Source organism: Thrips palmi, unplaced genomic scaffold, assembly GCF_012932325.1.
Source record: "Thrips palmi isolate BJ-2018 unplaced genomic scaffold, TpBJ-2018v1 HiC_scaffold_18, whole genome shotgun sequence".
NCBI classification, from domain to species: Eukaryota; Metazoa; Arthropoda; class Insecta; order Thysanoptera; family Thripidae; genus Thrips; species Thrips palmi.
In genome coordinates, this window is record NW_023144627.1 from 2,756,073 (window position 1) to 2,774,745 (window position 18,673).

Consider the following 18,673-nt stretch of genomic DNA (forward strand, 5'->3'; position numbering starts at 1 on the left):
TCCTCCAAGATGGGCCTCAAAGGCTCATAGTATATCCATGGGCGAGGGCGGCCTTTTCCACTTGAGTGTTTTGTGTAAAGTTTGAATTCACTAACCAAAACGTCCATTTTTGCCTGCCACTGTGAGGGGGACAATGAATGGCCCTTTTTACGCATTTCTCTATCAACAGAACGATAAAATACTGCGTTTTTATGAGCTCCGCGGTACTCATCTCTCATGTCTGTCCACACTTCAATGAGATCATCCATCACTTTAAGGGCAAGCAAACCACCTGAAAGGCAGAAATGCAGAAGATGAAAAGAACACAGTACCTCGCTTTTCAGGGCAGCAGTTATACTGTAACTAAATCCATACCTTTTGAGTAAGTAGCAGCAGAGGAGTGCTGCCTGACCCAGTCCTCAGAGGTCTCACAATCAGGCCGGGTTGCTCCTGTTTCTCCCCGGAGGTATGCAAGATATTTTCCCCATAGCTCATGGGGCCCTCTGCGGTGTTGCTCATCCAGCCTCTTCTTTCTTCGTTGGCACTCAGCCAAATTAGTATGTATTCCCCTTTCCTCCAATTTTTTAATGATTACTTCAAATGCCTCCTTTGTCCCTTTGAAGGCTTTAGAAGGTTCCTTCAATTTGACACATTCCTCAAGGAATGCCAAACAACGAGCATCATCGTCAAGGGATGTGAAATTTGATGTGGTGGACGACACAGAAAGGTTGGACGTTTCATGATGTGAACCAAATTCACCAACTGCATCATCGTCATCAACCACCTCTACGGTCCATTTCTCAAATAAATACTCCAGAAATTGAAGGTGTGTGCACACTGACTTTGCCACCTCTTCTGATTTAAACTGTAGAAAGAAAAATTGAAATTAGAAACTAATCAGAAGAATATCACAAAGGAATATAATGAATTGAACATACCCGCACCATTACAGTGCACTTAGTGAGATTCTGGACATGTGCCACAACTTCAAAGGATGTGTCAGTGTTGTCAGGAAGCTGACACTTCTTTTGAATGGCAACTGCCAAAAAACTCGAAAAGCCAGACTGTAAAGGGCACACAATTTAGTACAAATACAGAAAAATTAGGCCAGTAACTTACTGATCCAAAAAATAAAAACACTCGCCTCATTGGAAGCTGCAGCTACATCTGAGAACTTGAGCTTTACTGGCTTCACAGGTTTTACCTCCTCAATTTCTGTAATCTTCCATCGCTCAAGGAGATATGTTCTGAAGCTTCCTACATACTTCTTGAGCCAATTCAGATGATTTAAACTGCAGGAATAAAAAATAAGTTAAAATCAATGTTTGGAGTTTGCAAATGTAGTGAGAAGGAAATTAAAACATTCATTCTTTCAGCTTACCTCAACAATGACCTCATGTTTAGTCTCATTGTAACTGATAATTTTTTTTTGAAGATCCTGAATGGCTGACAGATCACACTTCCGTTCAATACAAAAATCGAGGTGTTTGATAAAATTATCCTGGAATAATTAATAAATGGTTATAGTATAGATAATCTAATAGCATAAAAAGGCTCAATCCTTTCAGGTATTGACCTCAGTGTAAAATTCAGATATGTCACTGAATAGAAGACGCTGAGCTGCAGGGGGCAAAATTATGGTGGCTTTCCATGGCTGTAGAAGGAAAGCCTCTGCCTCACAGTTTTGCACAACTGCCCTTGCAGTATCATGTGTCATAAACTGAGCCAATGGGAACATAATAGGAAATTTTACGTCATGACCAAAAATCAATAGAAATGCAGCACTATCAGTCCTTAAATTATCAGAGTTACTCACCTCAACAGTCAATGAGTTCTTATTTCTGTCATAGGTAAGAATATTGAAAGACTTATCACAGGATTCAGGTAGAGCTGTGCATTTTTTCTTGATGCACACCTGAAGAAAATTAATGAAGTCAAGCTGAAATTAAAATTGAAAACAATTAATACCGACAGAGAAAAGGTAGCATTAGTTCCTCTGGGAAAGAAATTAAACACACTTCATTGTAGAACTCTGACAGGTTACTGAAAATTACTTCAGTACGAGGAGAGGTTCTTGGATTTGGTTCCTCAACACCTTGAAAGTCAATATCATCATCTGGCAACACACAGATGCCATCCAGCGGTTCATCATCTGGTTTTGTTTCAGGTGGTACTGACAAAATTTGCCTCGGTTTGAAAGGCGACATATCACGAATCATCTCAGTCAGATTAGCATCTGTGAATAAATTAATTCCGTTCATATGCGGCATTCTTTTCATGGGTTAATAAAGTCAAGATTTAAGTGGCATCTTACTTCTTGTGGGAGTTGAGGCCTTCAGATTGACTGGAAATCTTGACACATGTAAAGTAATATCCAGGGGAAGAACGGTGTCTTCCCCATAAATTAGATTTTACAATTTGTACCGGCCCATGCTGATACAAATTAATTACTCTTAGACGGAGCATTCCTGCTGCAACATCTTCAGAGGCAAACTGGAGAGAAAAAATTTAATAAACGAAAACACATGAAGGGGACGCAGAATGATTGCAATAAAACAACTGTCGCACCTCTATGTACGCATAATCTTCGTGGATGAAGTGCATCCAATTGGTGATGGTCTTTTTCATCTCGGGGCATATCCCCGCTTTCATCCTCTCTTTCTCAAGAGAGCACATGAAAGACACCTAAAACAGGGGAGGAAAATCAGAGATGCGAACAGGTCAGTGGAGGAAAGTACCAGCTACAGAATTGACACGTTACCTCTCGAAACGGATTAGGAAGACCCGTCACCTTCACAGTTCTAGCAATGTCTAAAATATCCGGCTCCTTTAAGTCGTTTGGCCTGCGGGCTGTTGAGAGCTGAAATGTAATGAATATCGTAAATGACGAGAGAGGTTAGGCGCAATTACAAGCCATGGCTGAAAGATTGCTGCCATCCAACTTACCATCATCGCCCATTTCTGCGGCAGAGAGGAAAGATTTACTTTCCTTCTAAACAGTAAAACAGTAAAACTAAATCCAACTTACGCCACGCTTGGCGAGAAAATTCGGTAAGATTTTTTTCGCTCGCTTTCGCTTCTTGATCGCTTTCCCGCCTCCCGTCCGCTGCCTGCAGAAGTCTTTTGTTCTGCTCTGCTCTGCTATTGGCAGGATTGGCAGGCAGCAAAGTGTAACTGCGGATACCGTATACTTAAAACTTAGAATTTTTTGGGATTATCTCCAACAGCAAGAGGCTTCAGGGCTATTTCGAATCCAATACAGCTGATTGGACCAAAATAATAGAATAGTGGGGGGAAATTCCGCCAAGTTCCGCTTCCGTGCGTAAGTTCCGCACAGTCCGCACGGAACGTGCGGAAGTGCGCGGAAGTCCGCTCTTAACTGGACATCTTCTCATGCTCAACTACTGGAATCAGAAAGAACTGGTCGCCTCGCAAGCCACTGACAGTGTTCAGATCTGGAAAAAGGGTTTCCTACAAGATGAATACAGTCTTGACGAAATCGAAGAGTTCTATCTTGAGAAAGAATGGCTGGTCCCGAAAATTACCGCCCATCTCACAGGCAAGACCGAGGACCACCTCGGCCAGTATGACCGCTTGCAGTCTCATCTCATTCATTACATTAAGCTGCGAGATAAGCCATTCGTTCTCGTTGAAAGAGACGCCAATTTCAAAGAGGTGGATGGAGTCCCACATTTCTGCCAGACCCATCTTGGGCTCACTGCGTGGACCTCCATTTGTAAACTGGGCATGACGGTCTTCGAAGTTTTTGCTGGCCCCGAAATAGAAGGGTGCTGACTACCCAACAGGCGCGCGCCGGGCGGCCTGCCTCCCAGGCGGCGCGCGGCACGGAGCGCGGCGGCCCGGCCTACCTCGCAGGCGCTATGACCCTTCCACGGGAGACATTCCAGTGCCATGCCCGGTCCAGCCTTAGGTTAGAGCCCTCATCTTGACCTCCCAGACTTAGGTTAGGTTGGGTTAGAGCCCTCATCTTGAACGCCAAAAAAAAAATCCAAAAAAAAAAATAGGTTCAGTTGGGTTACACCCTCTCACGACACCCCCCACCCCCCGAGGTGACATTGTCCCGCCATGATGTCGGACGGTGACATTTTGGTATCCTTACTACTAATGTGTTTGTCATGATTGTCAAGTGCTCCCGTATAACTTTGAGCGCAGCCACTTTGTGTGTTAGGACTCTTGATTCTGCATCACTCTCAACCGTGTCTATCCATTCTTCCATGAGGTACTTCATTGTGTCAATTTGAAGTGGCTCCTTAGTAGCTTTTGTTATGAATAGCTGGAATTTGGAAAATATTAAAAACATTATTTGTCATAATTCAGAAAGAGAACCTTGTATCAGAATGTTGGAGGAAGAGTATTGCCTTTCTCAACAACTTGCCACCCCAACACAATTTTCACTCTTAAACAATACTTTCGTCGATGTTTCCGGCAGGATGAGGGTGATTGGCGGTTGCCCTCTTAGACACCAGCTTGAGTCGTATGTCCGTTCATTGCCTCCGCTCCACAATCGCAAGTCCGCAGTAAAACCCTGTAATCGCCCATGTTTTGGATCGGCATTTATTGAAAATGACTTGGGCTTTACATAACACAAGCATCTTAGCAGAAAGTCCAGTAGGGGCTGGAAACGAAGTAGACGTGCAACGAGAACATGCCGTGGGTGTTTATCCAGTCTTCTACACAGTCAGGAGAGTTCGGCGCGATTTTCTGCAACACACAGCAAGTGCAAAACTCGCATAAGGACTCGAGAAGCTCGTGAACAGATTTAATAAATGAAACCCAAGTTTCCGAGTAAATTGTGAAAGGGGCCGTCGATCATGTAATTTTGTAGTCTTTTCGGAAGCTTTCAAAAGGTCAGTGTTCACTCTCCAAACTCAACAATCGTAAAAAAATTGTGAGGAAGAGCCCGCCCGTCACACTGATTGTACACACTTCATATTATGTACATTTCTGGACAAGAAATCACAATTTTTAGTGCACACGTACCACATACTTCCCCATTTTGGTGCCAAATCACGTACTGATTTGTACGAAAAGTTCGTGTGCACAAAAAAAGACTGTGATGCCTCGCACTAAATTTGTTCTAAACAATGAAGCGTGTTGAACTAACCTTAGCCTCCTTCGCTGTCGGATACTCGTACCACGGGCGCTCGCCGTTGGTGACGTTGCCGTACTGGGCGATGCCGAAGCCGTTGAGCTCCTTGGTCTTGGGGCCGTACAGCAGGAAGTAGGGGCGGTGCTCTTCGCACTTGCCGTCCTTGCGCAGCTCTTGGAAGTAGTGCTTGCCTGCCGTCCAAAAAATCCGGCGTTATCACTGTTATTGACCGAATGTGACGTCACATCCGTTAGAATGTGAATTTTGTCACGTTCGTTTGAAATTCGATGTCACATTCACCCAAAAATGAAAGGCGGTACAAATGTATCAAAAAAGGCGGTATTGAATTTACCGCCTTTTACGTGCCATCATTACCGCCAATCAAAGGCGGTACTTTCATTTACCGCCACAACTATTCCATCAGTGCTGAGTCCATAATTGAGGGTTATTAAAACATTGCATCAGTACCGCCAGTCAGAGGGAGTACCTAAATTACCGCCAAACACAAGCCATCAATACCGCTCATCAAAAGGCGGTTGTTTGATTTACCGCCTACACTGTACCATTGTGGTCAGATTTAAATGTCTCGCTGAATCCAAAATTGTTAATATATCTTAGGTAATGTGTGGATAGCAGACTTTTCTAATTGCCCGTGAAGGTTGTCAGACCCACTGGGGACTCTTAAGAGAAACGATAGTTGTGACGCTCATAAACTAAGAGGTCCATACTTGCATAGCATAGCAGCAGTCATTCAGTTTTCTTGAAGTCAGATGTACTCACATGAATCATGATTGAGTGCACAGCAGTGAAACTGCTGCTCAGAAGATAAATATGGCAAACAGGTTGAGTCATCCAAAGTAGATAGCATCAAATCTTGTAGCTTTCTGCACTGGTAAACTGGGCTTGGTGGAGCACAGATGTGTTAGTGTGTATATAAACTTATGAAGTTTTGACAGTTTTCTCATTTTACACGCACTTTCACTGTAGCTTGGATGGTAGCAAACAATCTTCGCCCACGCACGACACAGTTGGCAAAAGGTCTCTATCTCACAAAACTAGAGGAAACTTGATTATATGTATGGATATTGGACAAAAACACGAACCGACGGCGGCCCTTTGTTTATGATTTTCAGGTTAGTTCTGCTTTTGTTTTTGTAGGCCTCTAACTGCGAATACTGCCTATATCCTGCGTACAGCCGACCCGTAACTGCCCATAACACTATCAGATATTCGCAGTCACTCGTCGCGTCAACAAAACAAGTTGCAGATGGTTGCAGAAAGAAAATGGCCGCCTGTAGCTGTGCATGCATATCAATATTATTCAGTTTCTTCTAGTTTTGGGCAATGACGTCTAGCACCAACGGGGTCGAGTGTGGGCGAGGGTTGTTCTTTACCATGGAAGCAACTGTGAAACTGAGAGTGAAGTGGATACACTGTCAAAATTTTATAGAAGTTCATCAACACAGTCTGTGGTCTGAGCTCCAGTGCTCTGGGCCCAGTTTAACAGTGTACAATGCTACATGTCTGAATACTAGCTTTATGACTTAACTCAACATTTCTGCTAATTTCATCAAAGAAGCAGTGCCACAGTGATTAATGTGAGTACATCTGACTTCAGGAAACTGAATGTTAGCGGCTCCGCTAAGTGAACAAGGACCTCTTAGTTTAAAAACGGAAACAAAATTTACTGCTTGCAATGAGCGGTAATTATAACTCTTGCTTGCAGTGTGGTACAACCTTATGGTTTAGAGCGGTTTTATATATTTATATGGCCATCCTCTTCCGGTGGTATAAAGATTCCCCTCCTGAAAAGGCGGTACAGAATATTCTTTCTGCATTGGCGGTATAAATTATTACCGCCATTTAAGACCCGTACATTATTTTTTCTCCAGACCTGCATTTGTACCGCCTTTTTGGGGCAGTTGAAAAAGTACCGCCTTCCCAAAGGCGGTAAAATTTGGATTCCGCCTTTGCAAGTTTACCGCTCTCAATTGTGGTAATTTTACCGCCTTTCAATTTTGTGTGTTCGTTTGAACGTGACACGGCCATCGTGCGGCCACTTGATGCGGGTGTCGCATTCGTTTAAGCGTGGATCAACATTCTAACGAATGTGACGGTGTATGAACCTGAAAATGCTTGTCAGGCTGACAGCATCCACCCGCTGGGTACAAAGAAATATGACGAAATCCCCATGGATCGGACCTTGCGAGGAATGATCTGTACTCTAAGGTATACCGAAAAAACGGTGGTAAACTGTGTCATTTCAATAGTGTTCTCAAGTACACTCTATTTGGTGTGTACTCGCAAGTACACTCCATGGAGAGTGTGCTCAAACACCTTGGTTCCCATAAAAAAAGATGCAGCTGAGTACACGTTCGTGGGAATGTACTCGTGAGTACACGTTAAATAGAGTTATGGTTGTAAAAGTGAGAATGCACTATCAGACAGTCTGGTGTTTCGTACCAGGATTCTGGTTATCGTTACTAGACTTACTGGACACACACTAAATGGTATGTACAATTTTGTACGATACATCACAGTTTCTTGTGCACACGAAATTTTCGTACGAAAAACTGCACATTTTACGCCCGCCAGTTGTACAATACGAAAAGTTCGTGTGCACAAAAAACTGATGTCTCGTACAAAATTGGTACAAAAACATTCAGTGTGCAGTTACTGGACAGTCTCAGTGCTCCATGGGTTTGTTTTTGATCATTTGTTAGTGAAACATAACCGTACCCATGCCGAAGTTGCAGGATTGCTCATAGGGATGCAAAAATACCGGTAAGATTCAAAGTTACGTAAATTACGGTAAAATACGGTATTTTACCGTATTATACGGTAAAATTGGGTAAAATTGATTTTTCTTGACTTAAAGGGGTAACTGTGGTTCTTATTGTGAAAAAGGGGGAAAAGAGGTTCATTTGGGTAAGGGTGTATCATTAATTATCGGCCGCATCGTCCTAAACATGGTTGCAAACCATCGTGACTCAAGGACAATGTCGCATATTTGAAATAGACAAGGACGAAAGACCCTGTGGGTCAAAAATATGAACTATTCTCCCACTAGACCCTCCCAAATTAATTTTGAATCTGACTGCTTTTCACTTCTTCCTACTGGGCTGGATTAAGAAATGCGTAGAGCAGCAAAGTTAACAGCCCAAATATACTTAGGAATTAACAAAACGGGCGCCGTTTTTCTCGTTATCCAAGTAAGTTGTCTCAATTCCATGAAAAAACTTTTTTCCTTAAAGGCTGCAAGGTGTCCAAGAACCATACCAATGTTCGTTACACTTTTCAGCTCAAATGTCTAACAAATATCTACCCCTAGATTTACCTCTTTTCAATTTTAAGTTAGTTAAAATTATATGAACATTGGCAACAAAGAAAGGTTTTTGATTTGCCTTTCGGAGATTTGGGTCGCGTAAATGGATTTGGATTTCCACAAGTTTTGCAAAAGAAGGGAACATTAACTTCACGTTAATTTTAAGTGGCTAGACGTCTTACACGTACACGGGGTGGCACGAAGGGCAGATACAAACCAAGAGTTCAAAAGAAGCGCTATTTTCAGTCCGTACGTCCTGTATAATCGTATGGAAGCTAAAGAAGTTCAAATAAGTCAATATTTCAAAATTACCGAAAAATACCAATTTTACCGGGGTCTCCGTAAAATACGGTATTTTACCGTATTATACCGTTCTTTACCGGTAATATTACCGGCCTTTACATCCCTAATTGCTCAGTGAAGTTGGCCGACGTAGCCCCTGACTCCTGGATGGGGATGTGGAGTCGGTTGGTCTCGAAGCCGTTGAAGTCGGACTGCAGGATGTAGATGCCGTTCGGGGCGGTGGGGTCGCTCTTCTTCGGGCTGCGGCCACCAGCAGCAAGCTCCTCTGCAAAGACAAATTCAGCCCGGCGATGACAAAAAAAAATGCAGGAAAAGTATCGATACGAATCGGCAACTTTGGTTTGGCCCGTCCTGTACATTAAAATACTTGCGAGTTTCTCCTGTTTAACTCTAACGGACCTTGAACCTGCACACTAAATGTTCATGCAGAATTTTGTACGTGCCACTTGCACGATTTTGTGCATGCGGAGAATTTGCATAATATTATGCGTGAAAATGCATAAATTTATGCGAATTTCTGCACTATTTTATGCAAAACGTCACGCAGGTGTAAAATCGTGCATCACGACGTACAAAATTCTATATAAACATTTAGTGTGTGATTCGGGTTCAAACTGAATGTTATTACCGTCGTCAGCACCCTCAAAAACGTTTATAGCGATGCTTAACTTGAATTTAAAACAAAATATCTTACTACTCCCCAACGGGATTAGCATCCGGGTCCCTCTGTTTTCTAACATAACCAGCTTACGCTTGAAATCAAGCGTAACAGTAGGCTCATCCGCCAAGTTTCCCCCTTTTAATGCATCGGGGAATTTCCAGAGTATGCTTCATTTCAAGCGGAATGGCTCCAACCGTAACTTTATGCTTTTACCAGTGTAGGAGGAAAGGAGCGCATGGTCTCTTTTACGCCTCAAGAGCAGTGGAAGAATTGAAGCGTAGGTTTGGGCCTCTTCCTTCGGGCGTTCCTTTCTACGCTCAAACGTAGTTTTCCGCTCCGCCCTTCTCCCGGCTATCTAAGTGCTTGAGAGAATTCACTGTGCGAAAAAATCACAGTAAATCCTGTTAATTTTTTTGCCGGGATTTACTGTTGTTCAGGACACAGTATTTACTGTACCTGGTTACAGCATTTACTATACCTGGTACAGGATATTCCGTACTCCACTCCTGTGGTAACAGTAAATCCCGTACAAAGTACAGTAGATCCTGTAAAAAAAGTACAGTAGATCCTGTAAAACTAGGTAGGTTTACGCCAGACCGCGTCTTGTCGTATCAGGCTTCGCGATGTCTCGCTGCCTGTTCCTCCAATCCGCGCCTAGCGTACCTACCTTGGCCTGCGGCGCTAGCCTGCCTTCGGCAGGCATTGGCTTGTCCATCGTCGGTTACTTCTACCTTGTTGCATGCTGGGGGCTCCAGACCCCCTTCATTCTACATAGAGTTGCTTCATCTACAGATAACACGATCTTGACCCTTGTAACTGTTTAACTTGTCGAGGCTGGGTGGCTCCGACCCCCAGACCCCCCCTCCTTCAAGACAGAGGTGACCAGCCTGCAGAAAACTCGATTTTTCGCCATTTTTTAGGCGTTTTTCGGCTATAAAAACTGAACCAGTTGAGCTAGGATAGTGAAATTTCGCGTGTGCCGAGCCAAGGACATACCCAAAAAGTGTGCAAAATCTCATTGAGATCGGCCGAGCCGTTCAGGAGGAGTAGTGCGGACACACAGACACACAGACAGACAGACAGACCGACAGACAGGAAAAACTTTTCAACCCCACTGGAGTAACAGGCTTCGCTATCGCTCAGCCAAAAAGTAAGGGAGAGTGGGGTAATTCCGGACGCTTTTTTTCTTTTTGGTCTTTGAGCTTGAATATGCTTCTTGGGTTAAATGTTATGACAAGAGAGTAAAGTATGGACCTTTACCTTCAAAATGGTATACATGAAAGCCAAATCTCAGCAACGGTTAGGGAGATATAGGCGCCTAACAAAAGCCCTGCACGTGTCCGGAATTGCCCCAGGCTGGGGTAATTCCGGACGACCTATGGGGCAATGCCGGACGACCTTAAAATTTGACACTACTCGAGCTTACTTTCGCTTGTTTTGATGTGAGGCATGCTTTTAGAAGGCGTTAAAGGACATTTGCTGCGAACTGAAGTGTTTGATTATTACTCAAAGCATATTATAAGGAATAATTTCTATCAAAACCCCTAAATTGACAACACTGTCTTGAGTAAAGCTCTTAAATACAGCTGCAATGCTATTTTTCGTTCTTTCTTTATCCTTCTTAACGGTGGGGATGCATGTCCACAATTTTGAACCCACTACCTTAACATTATGCGGGAAATTGAAGAAAATAACCCTTATTGTCCGGATTTACCCCACAGGTAGTGAAAACCTTTGATGTTCAACTGTAAGAAAACGGCGAGCCATACGAGCACTCCCGAAACGCCAAAGTAAAGTCCAATGATCATACAATATGATAAAATTTTAGTCATGGGACTGAACTTGACGGTAAGGTACGATAAGTACATGGAAATACGAGGGAAAGATGCAGCTTTTGCCTATTTTTGATGGTACTCAAATTTCGTGAAGCGACCACAGGCAAACGGTTTGACCTCCTACTTTGGCGATTTGGGATTCTCCTTTTAAACTGATTATCTTCCTCTGTTAGGCGGGCTTTTGAGTTATCTTCACTCAAACCCAGTGAAAATCGAAGTGTCCGGAATTACCCCGTGTCCGGAATTACCCCACTCTCCCTTACAGTAAATCCTGTACTCTGAACTACAGTGAAAGCTGTACTAATCACCACAGGATTTACTGTGATTTTTTCCCACAGTGTTTCTTCCCTGCGCTTGACTTCACACTGTTATTCTACTTGCGATACAGACCGCACTTTCTGTGCAATAGAAATTTCATCGCACTTTTCTGTGATGATCATTGCAAAAAAGGTGTATTGAGCTAGAGTATCGCAAAATTTTGCAATGATCATTGCAAAAAACTGCAATGATTGCAGATTTTGTGTTGTCATCACCGCAGTTTTTTGCAATACTTCTGATTTTCATTGCAGAAAGTTGCGATGATCATTGCAAAATTTTGCGCGATACAGAAGTCATTGCATCTCAGGAGCAATGATTCGTGGGAATTGCATTTTGGATATCATCGCACGTTTTTGTGTTGAAAGTATCGCAACTTGGATAACAGTATAGTAAGATTCAAAGGAAAGCCTTCCTTCGTATTACGAAGCAAAACCACCTCCGTAGTTTCGTTCGACGGGAAATTTCTTCTTATAACATATTCAGAGTGTGTCAGTACGGAACGAGGGGGTAACCACTTCAAGAAATCGTGTACAGACCACTCGGTACCACGCTGTATTACGGGGATATTACACGTGTTACGGCCTTAAAATGCCAAAATTTGGCACATTTGACCCAAAAATGGTATTACGATCACGTTTATTACGCGTAATACACGGTTTTTGTGTACAGGGTATTACGCGAGCGGTTACCCCCTCGGTACGGAAGATGTTGCAAACAGAATATCTGGCATCACCTTTAGACACGAAGTACACAGTGGCAGTGTAAACACCACCACGAAGCCTTGTGCTCCAGTTGAACTCCCACTCTGGTACTCTCTCCAAGTTGAAGCCAGATGCTTCGATCTCGTCTCTGTTCACCTGGAACAATCGAATCCAAGAAGTGAAGGGGGTGTGGGTATACACTTCGGGGAAGTTGAATATTCGCTACGCTATATCATGGTGGTTACGTTAGACAATGAACTGCTTCGGCCTTGTCAGGCACAACATGTAACTTATAAAGCGCGTTAGAAGGAAAAGAAGGAACGGGACCAGTTTGGGCCAAAGCATTTTGCCCGGACTGTCCATACCTGCCACCTACGGAAATACCGGAACTTACTCCCTCGCCTGTACAATTTGATGCATTTGAGAGAAGAACCGACCGTGAGTTAATACCTATTAAATTCAGTGAACTCCATCATCGACCGTTTGAAATTACTAGTAGAACGAAACTGAAAAGTTCAACGCGGAGAAATTATCCTCGAACTGAAACTCTGTTTCAGGTCAAGGAGTAAGCTTTACACAATGATTGATTTGAACAAATTTTGTACGAGACGTCACTGTTACTGCCAAAAAATTTCGCACAAATTTGTACGCGAAATTGAACAAACTCGTGTGCAATTTTATACAAGTTTGTTCGGAAAGCACGCAAGAACTGGGCTTTGTGAATAAAGCACTCACGTTAAACCTCACGAAGTATTCTGAGCACGTAAGGTACAAATTATTTCGTTTTAAATGATCCAGGAAGCGGAAGAAGGGGATAACTCAATTTTGGCCATTTTTCAGGAGAAACAAGAAACTGTTAGCAGGGAGAACTAAATCAAAACAAATGAATGTTGGAGATGTTAATAATTTCAAAAAGCATTAGTAAAATTTTGGAAAAAAAATGAAAAGTTTAAGGTCACTCCGTAGAGGATTTCTGCGACTTATCACTTTCCGTTGAAATGGAAAACAGAGTCAGCTCACCTTATATTTCCTAAACAAAGAGGAATTTTGAGACAAGTCAAGTGGAACAATAGTCTGCATCAGTGGCGCCCACAGAAATCTCATTTAGGGGGAGCGACTGATATCCAGCCCCTTGCAACTCCCTTTTTTGCCTTCTCTTCTTTTTCCTTTCCTTCTTTCCTTTTCTTCCCCTCCTTTCCCTTTTCTCCCCTTTCCCTTTCTCTTTTCCCTTTCCCTCACCCACCACTGCAACCAGCCACCCACCCCAAATCAGGGTCTGCGGCCGCAGACCCTGCACCCACGTGTTGGCGCCACTGGTCTGCATAAAGTGTATGTTACTCTGGTGTATTTTTTGGACTTAGCTCTTTTTTCCAAATTGAAATTTAAAATTAAGGGGGGGGGGTTAAGTTGAGTTGATTCTTTTTACACTAGATCCATAAAAACACAAGTTGAGTTATATCCTTTTGCCAATTTGTCAAACGGACTCATGAAGGTAGACTAAGGTAGAGTTATCTCCATTTCCCAATGAAATTTAGACTGTAAAAGGGGTTTAGTTGAGTTATACTTTTTTTCCATGTGGATTTTCTCCTAAACTGCTTGGAATTCAGTCAAATAATTTGGTGTAATGATGTAAACCATTCTAAGGCACAATAATAAAATAAAAACTCAATTTGGGGATAAGTCAAGTCATTCCCTTCTTTCGCTTCCTGGATCAAATACAAAGATGGGTGGCGAGTAAAACAAAAACAACAACTTTGGAATTTGTACAAGTGCTATAAAGTGCTTTTTAAATGACTTCATTATTACACACTAAATGTTAATGTAGAATTTTGTACGTGCCACTTGCTCGATGTTGCGCATGTGGGGAATTTGCATAAGGGAGTATGGGGCGATTTGTAACAGGGGCGATTCGTAACAAATGCGTTTATTAATTTATGTGGAGGGAGCAGAGGAAAATCTGAGTATGGCCCCTCTTTCGCTTCAAGTACAGGGTCCTTGAACAATCGAAGCGGATGTGATCGGTGCTCAGGTATAGTTTTGGAGGGCGTCTAAAATATAGGGTACACCGAAATTTCGGCAAACAGGAAAAATCTTTTATTTTGAGTTCTAGGAAGTTTCTGTCTGAGGCTCCCCAGGTATGAATCACCATCGAAGTACCGTTGGGGCCTTGAAGCGTGACCCCTTTACAATGTAACCACGTGGCATAAGTTGCTTTTAATTTGTCCAGTGATAGTTGGGCACGTATTTCTTGCGTAACAGGCATTTGGGGTGATTCGTAACAGACCCGTATTTAAACAAGAATTTAAGTAGTTTTTGCAATTAAATGCTTGAATTATTTCTCGAATCATCTGCTGCCTTATTCCAATTCATTTACACAGCTCGAAATGCATTTTAAAGCGAGTTATTCTATTCTTTCATCGAAAATTGAAAAAAGTGAGGTTAGGATTGACATAGCCGATCAGTTAATGCTGAGGCGGTCAACGCCAGCTTGTAATGTAGATTTTTAGACGTCTGCAGGACACCCGAAGAACAACTGATGGAGGAGATATCATTCCCGACGATGTTTCATTTAATGTGTAGGATGTTATGAAAAGCCCCATGGCTGTTACAAATCACCCCATGCTGGGGCGATTCGTAACAGCATGCAAGGGTTTGGAAAACGTCTTAGATTTCAAAGATTACGGACTCCAGATTGATCCAATGGAGCTGCACAGTCTAGATGAAGGGCCAGACTGCTCAACTGGCACAAGTTTGACACCGTTATGCAGAATGTTCTTAATTTTGTATAGAGAATTCCGAAATCTGTTACAAATCGCCCCATACTCCCTTAATATTATGCGTGAAAATGCATAAATTTATGCAAATTCACGCACAATGTTGTGCACGACGGCACACAAGTTTAAAATTATGCATCACCACGTACAAAATTGTACATAAACATATAGTGTGTATACTCTCAGAAATTCAGTCAACTCACCGACAGCCGGATACCGGCCACGCTGCCCTGCTGGTCGAAGAGCAGGCACACGCGGTAGTCGCCCTCGCGGCAGTAGGACGTCGTGTTGTCCTGCGGCCTTTGATCCGAGGGGACCCAGTAGTCCTGGCCGCCCTGAGCCTCCTCAAGGGTGCGGGGCAGCGAGAAGAAGCTCTTCGAGTGGAATGGGTCGGGGACGATGCCGTACGTCACTGTGACGAAGACAATGTCATGCAATGCAAAGCCAGACTGCGCAACAAGCTTCACGATTCGTTTCATTTTAACGTGCACTACGAACCTAACTGCCTAACTTATTACGAACTTACAGACGCATACTTGGCGCCGTTTAACTCCACGAAGCATAGGCATTTGAAATTGTTCACTTGGCCAAATATGTTCGTCAGCACTGTTATTCCACTTGCGATGCACACCGCACTTTCAGCGTGATACAAATTTCATCGCTCTTTTCTGTGATGATCCTTGCGAAAAGGTGTGAGCTGCTGCATCGCTGAATTCTGCAATGATCATTGGAAAAAACTATATTGAATGCAGATTTTGTGTTGCCATCATCGCATTTTTATGCAATAATTCCTACTTTCATTGCAGAAATGTGCGATTATCATTGCAAAAATTTTGTGATACAAAAGTCATCGCATCTGGGGAGCAATGATTCGTGGGAATCACATTTTGGATATTATCGCACGTTTTAGTGTTGAAAGTATCGCAACTTGGATAACAGTGAGTGTGTGCTTGCAAGCATGCATTTGTAAGTGCGTAAGGCAGTTAGGTTTGAAGTGTGGTAGGGGACATTCTAGCGCATTCTAGCCCACGCCGAAAACAGTTTCTGGTTTTCCAAGATACTCTCTTCAAATCAAATTTTGCCCTTTACTAGAGGCTTTCTGTGAAAAGAGACATGTTTGAGTGCTTCAGTTCAAGTACAAGTTCAAGTACCCATCACTCTTTCGATACCAACTTCGTCTGTTTCAAATAGTGTTTGCCAACAAAAACAATGCTCTTAAAGCCTTTTTGATGTAAATGCTTTTGAAAACCATCTGGTTGCATTGTAAAAAGGAACACCTTAAGTTCTGAAATGAGATTCAATCAGGGATCCTTAACTTAACATTTAACTAACACTGCTTTCATAACGTAAACATGAGACAATGTTCGCTAAAGGTTAAGGGTACGGACTTATGAAAGTACTTGCAAAAGTATATCCACACAAATTCGAGACGTATTAAAAATAACCTACCCTTTTGAAAAGATGTTGGAAGTTAAGGGTAATAACTTTAACTCTTATGATAACGTTATGATGCCCTTAAGAGGTAAGTTAAGGATCCCTGGACTCAATTCAAACACGGAATTGATGAGGAGCGCGCCGACTAGGGTATTTCCACGATTCTTGAAATGGAACGAAGAAGAAGAAGAACACAGGCTTAAGTGCACAACCTCCGTCCCCTTGCCTGAGGAGGGGGTTCAAGGGGCAGCCATCTTCCCCCCTTCTTCCGGCGACGGGACGGAAGTTGCGCACCCTCTCAGCACGTTACTGACTTTTTCCTCATTAATTACGTATTCGTATAAACAGCAATAATACTATTAAGTGTTTTCTAAGCAAGTATGACTAATTTCCTTTGTAAAATTATGTGCGAAACAAAATTCTCAGTACCTTATTTAATATTTCTTAAGTAGTTCTTTAAAAAATAGGAAAAGCACGTATTATGGTTGCACAAAGTACTTGCATAAGTAACTGACAAAATGAGGAAAAAGTCAATAACGTGCTGAGAGAGTATTTTCTTGTGTTCTTCTTCCTCCCGTTTCGAGAGTCGCGGAAATACCCTACTGAGTGTGGGTGCGGGACGCAATGCTTCAAGCTCCTTCCGACGTCAACGCGAGCACAGCCTTCAGTGCTTACCAATTAACTGGTCCTGCTTTTTGCCTCCATTGACCCCTGCAAAAAGAAAAAGGCAAAAGTAAGTAATTAAAATTAAATGGTCAGCGTGAAGACTAACATTGTACACACAGACACACACACACACACACACAGACCGACAAAACTTTTCAACCGCACTGGAGTAACGGGCTTCGCTATCGCTCAGCCAACAAACCAGACTGTTATGACTTTTTGTCCTTTCGGAAAGAGTTATTTTTACACTGCAATAAAAAGTGCTGTTTTCTCAAGATCTAGGTAAGATTTTGTTCGTCACATTGACTCATGGCCAATTTGCTATTGGCAAAAAGTGCCCGTAAGCAATTGACTTCAAGAATATCCAATTGATGTTATTTTAGTCTTTACATTGAACAATATTCTACATGGCTACAAAGGAAATACTACTTGTTATTGCTGCTCAAAACGCTAAGTAACACTTTCGCGCCGAAGCCTAACCTAACATTCGTGAAGGTGTTTTTAAACAACGGATAAAAAGTCAATAATTGAGAGAGAAAAGTCAAAACGAGTCTAAGAGTGAACGATTTAGTCCCACTTGTCCCACTGCTAAATAGGACTCGAACCGAACGTGTGGCCCCACCAATGGATTCCTCGTTCGAAGAGCAATCCGGTGGGGTCACACGTTCTGTTCGAGCCCCATTTAGCGACTCTGGAGCTCAAAGCGCGTCTAGAGTTTTGGCCGCCTCCACCGGTCTTCTGGCCCACTGTGGGGTACTCACCGGCGGCAACCGCCGCGACGGCGATGACGAGAAAGGCCAGACGCGCCATCGTGCTCGTTGCGCAAAGACCGATGTGCTACTCGATCGCTCGCCTGGGCCTTTTATGAGATCCCAAGTGTCGGTGCACTGATTTGCTAGTGTCATTGTCCCGCTTCGCAAGCCAACAGCCGCCAGCCAGCTCCTTATCAGTTCAGAAAACCCGTCCAGAGAGGAGACTAAGACATCCACTCTCAGCACGTTACTGACTTTTTCCTCATTAAGGGGGCACACCAGTGAAAATGCAGAGGCTTCGTAAAAACGTTATTCTGAGTAAAGTAACGAAGGTAATGGGTTGAAATTTTATTCTGAAGCATAAAATATGTCAATTTAACCAAAAAAGTACACGGCAGCAAGGGGGGGCGACGGGAAGGGGGGGTGGGCGCCATTTTCATTTTTCGGTGACACGGCTCCACTTTGCCCAACTTTGTGAAGCCCTCGATTGAGCCTGAAACATAGGGTTTCAAAATTTCTCATCAGGACACATGTGGCTATCGTGTGAACCACGGACATGTCGGAAAAACAATCCTAAATATGTTTTTTTTAGAAGCAAAAAACGAAACTCATTTTTTGACCATATTTTTCACGTTTCCGTGTTTGTGGCTCAGGCCCTGTACATGCTACGACCATATCCGAGGTTCACACGATAGCGACAAGTTTAAGAAACATTTTGCCGCAAACCACACTCAATTATCTCAATTTTTGCGCCCGCAATCGTGGGCACCAGGTCCAAAATGGCGTTTCGAGAAAACGACGTTTGAAGTGAAACT

At 43.0% G+C, this 18,673-nt stretch overlaps 1 protein-coding gene across 1 annotated transcript; it reads right to left on the reverse strand.

The window, feature by feature from the left end:
• Positions 1-4,593: 4,593 nt before the first annotated feature.
• Positions 4,594-17,921, reverse strand: LOC117644239. Its single transcript, XM_034383513.1, has 8 exons — positions 17,868-17,921; positions 17,116-17,151; positions 15,210-15,418; positions 12,265-12,388; positions 8,832-8,982; positions 7,829-7,854; positions 5,105-5,280; positions 4,594-4,701 (listed from the first exon to the last, which is right to left on the reverse strand). The coding sequence occupies exons 1-8, from the start codon at positions 17,914-17,916 to the stop codon at positions 4,594-4,596; spliced, it is 879 nt and encodes a 292-aa protein (XP_034239404.1). The 5' UTR covers positions 17,917-17,921.
• Between the last annotated feature and the right edge of the window lie 752 nt (positions 17,922-18,673).

Coding starts and splice junctions, on each gene's coding strand:
- LOC117644239 (XM_034383513.1), bottom strand. CDS start 17,916: ATGGCGCGTCTGGCCTTTCTCGTCATCGCCGTCGCGGCGGTTGCCGCC. Junction 8,983..12,264: donor TGTGTACTTCGTGTCTAAAG/GTGATGCCAGAT, acceptor TTGTCTTTGCAG/AGGAGCTTGCTGCTGGTGGC. Junction 5,281..7,828: donor ATCCTGCAACTTCGGCATGG/GTACGGTTATGT, acceptor TTTGGACGGCAG/GCAAGCACTACTTCCAAGAG.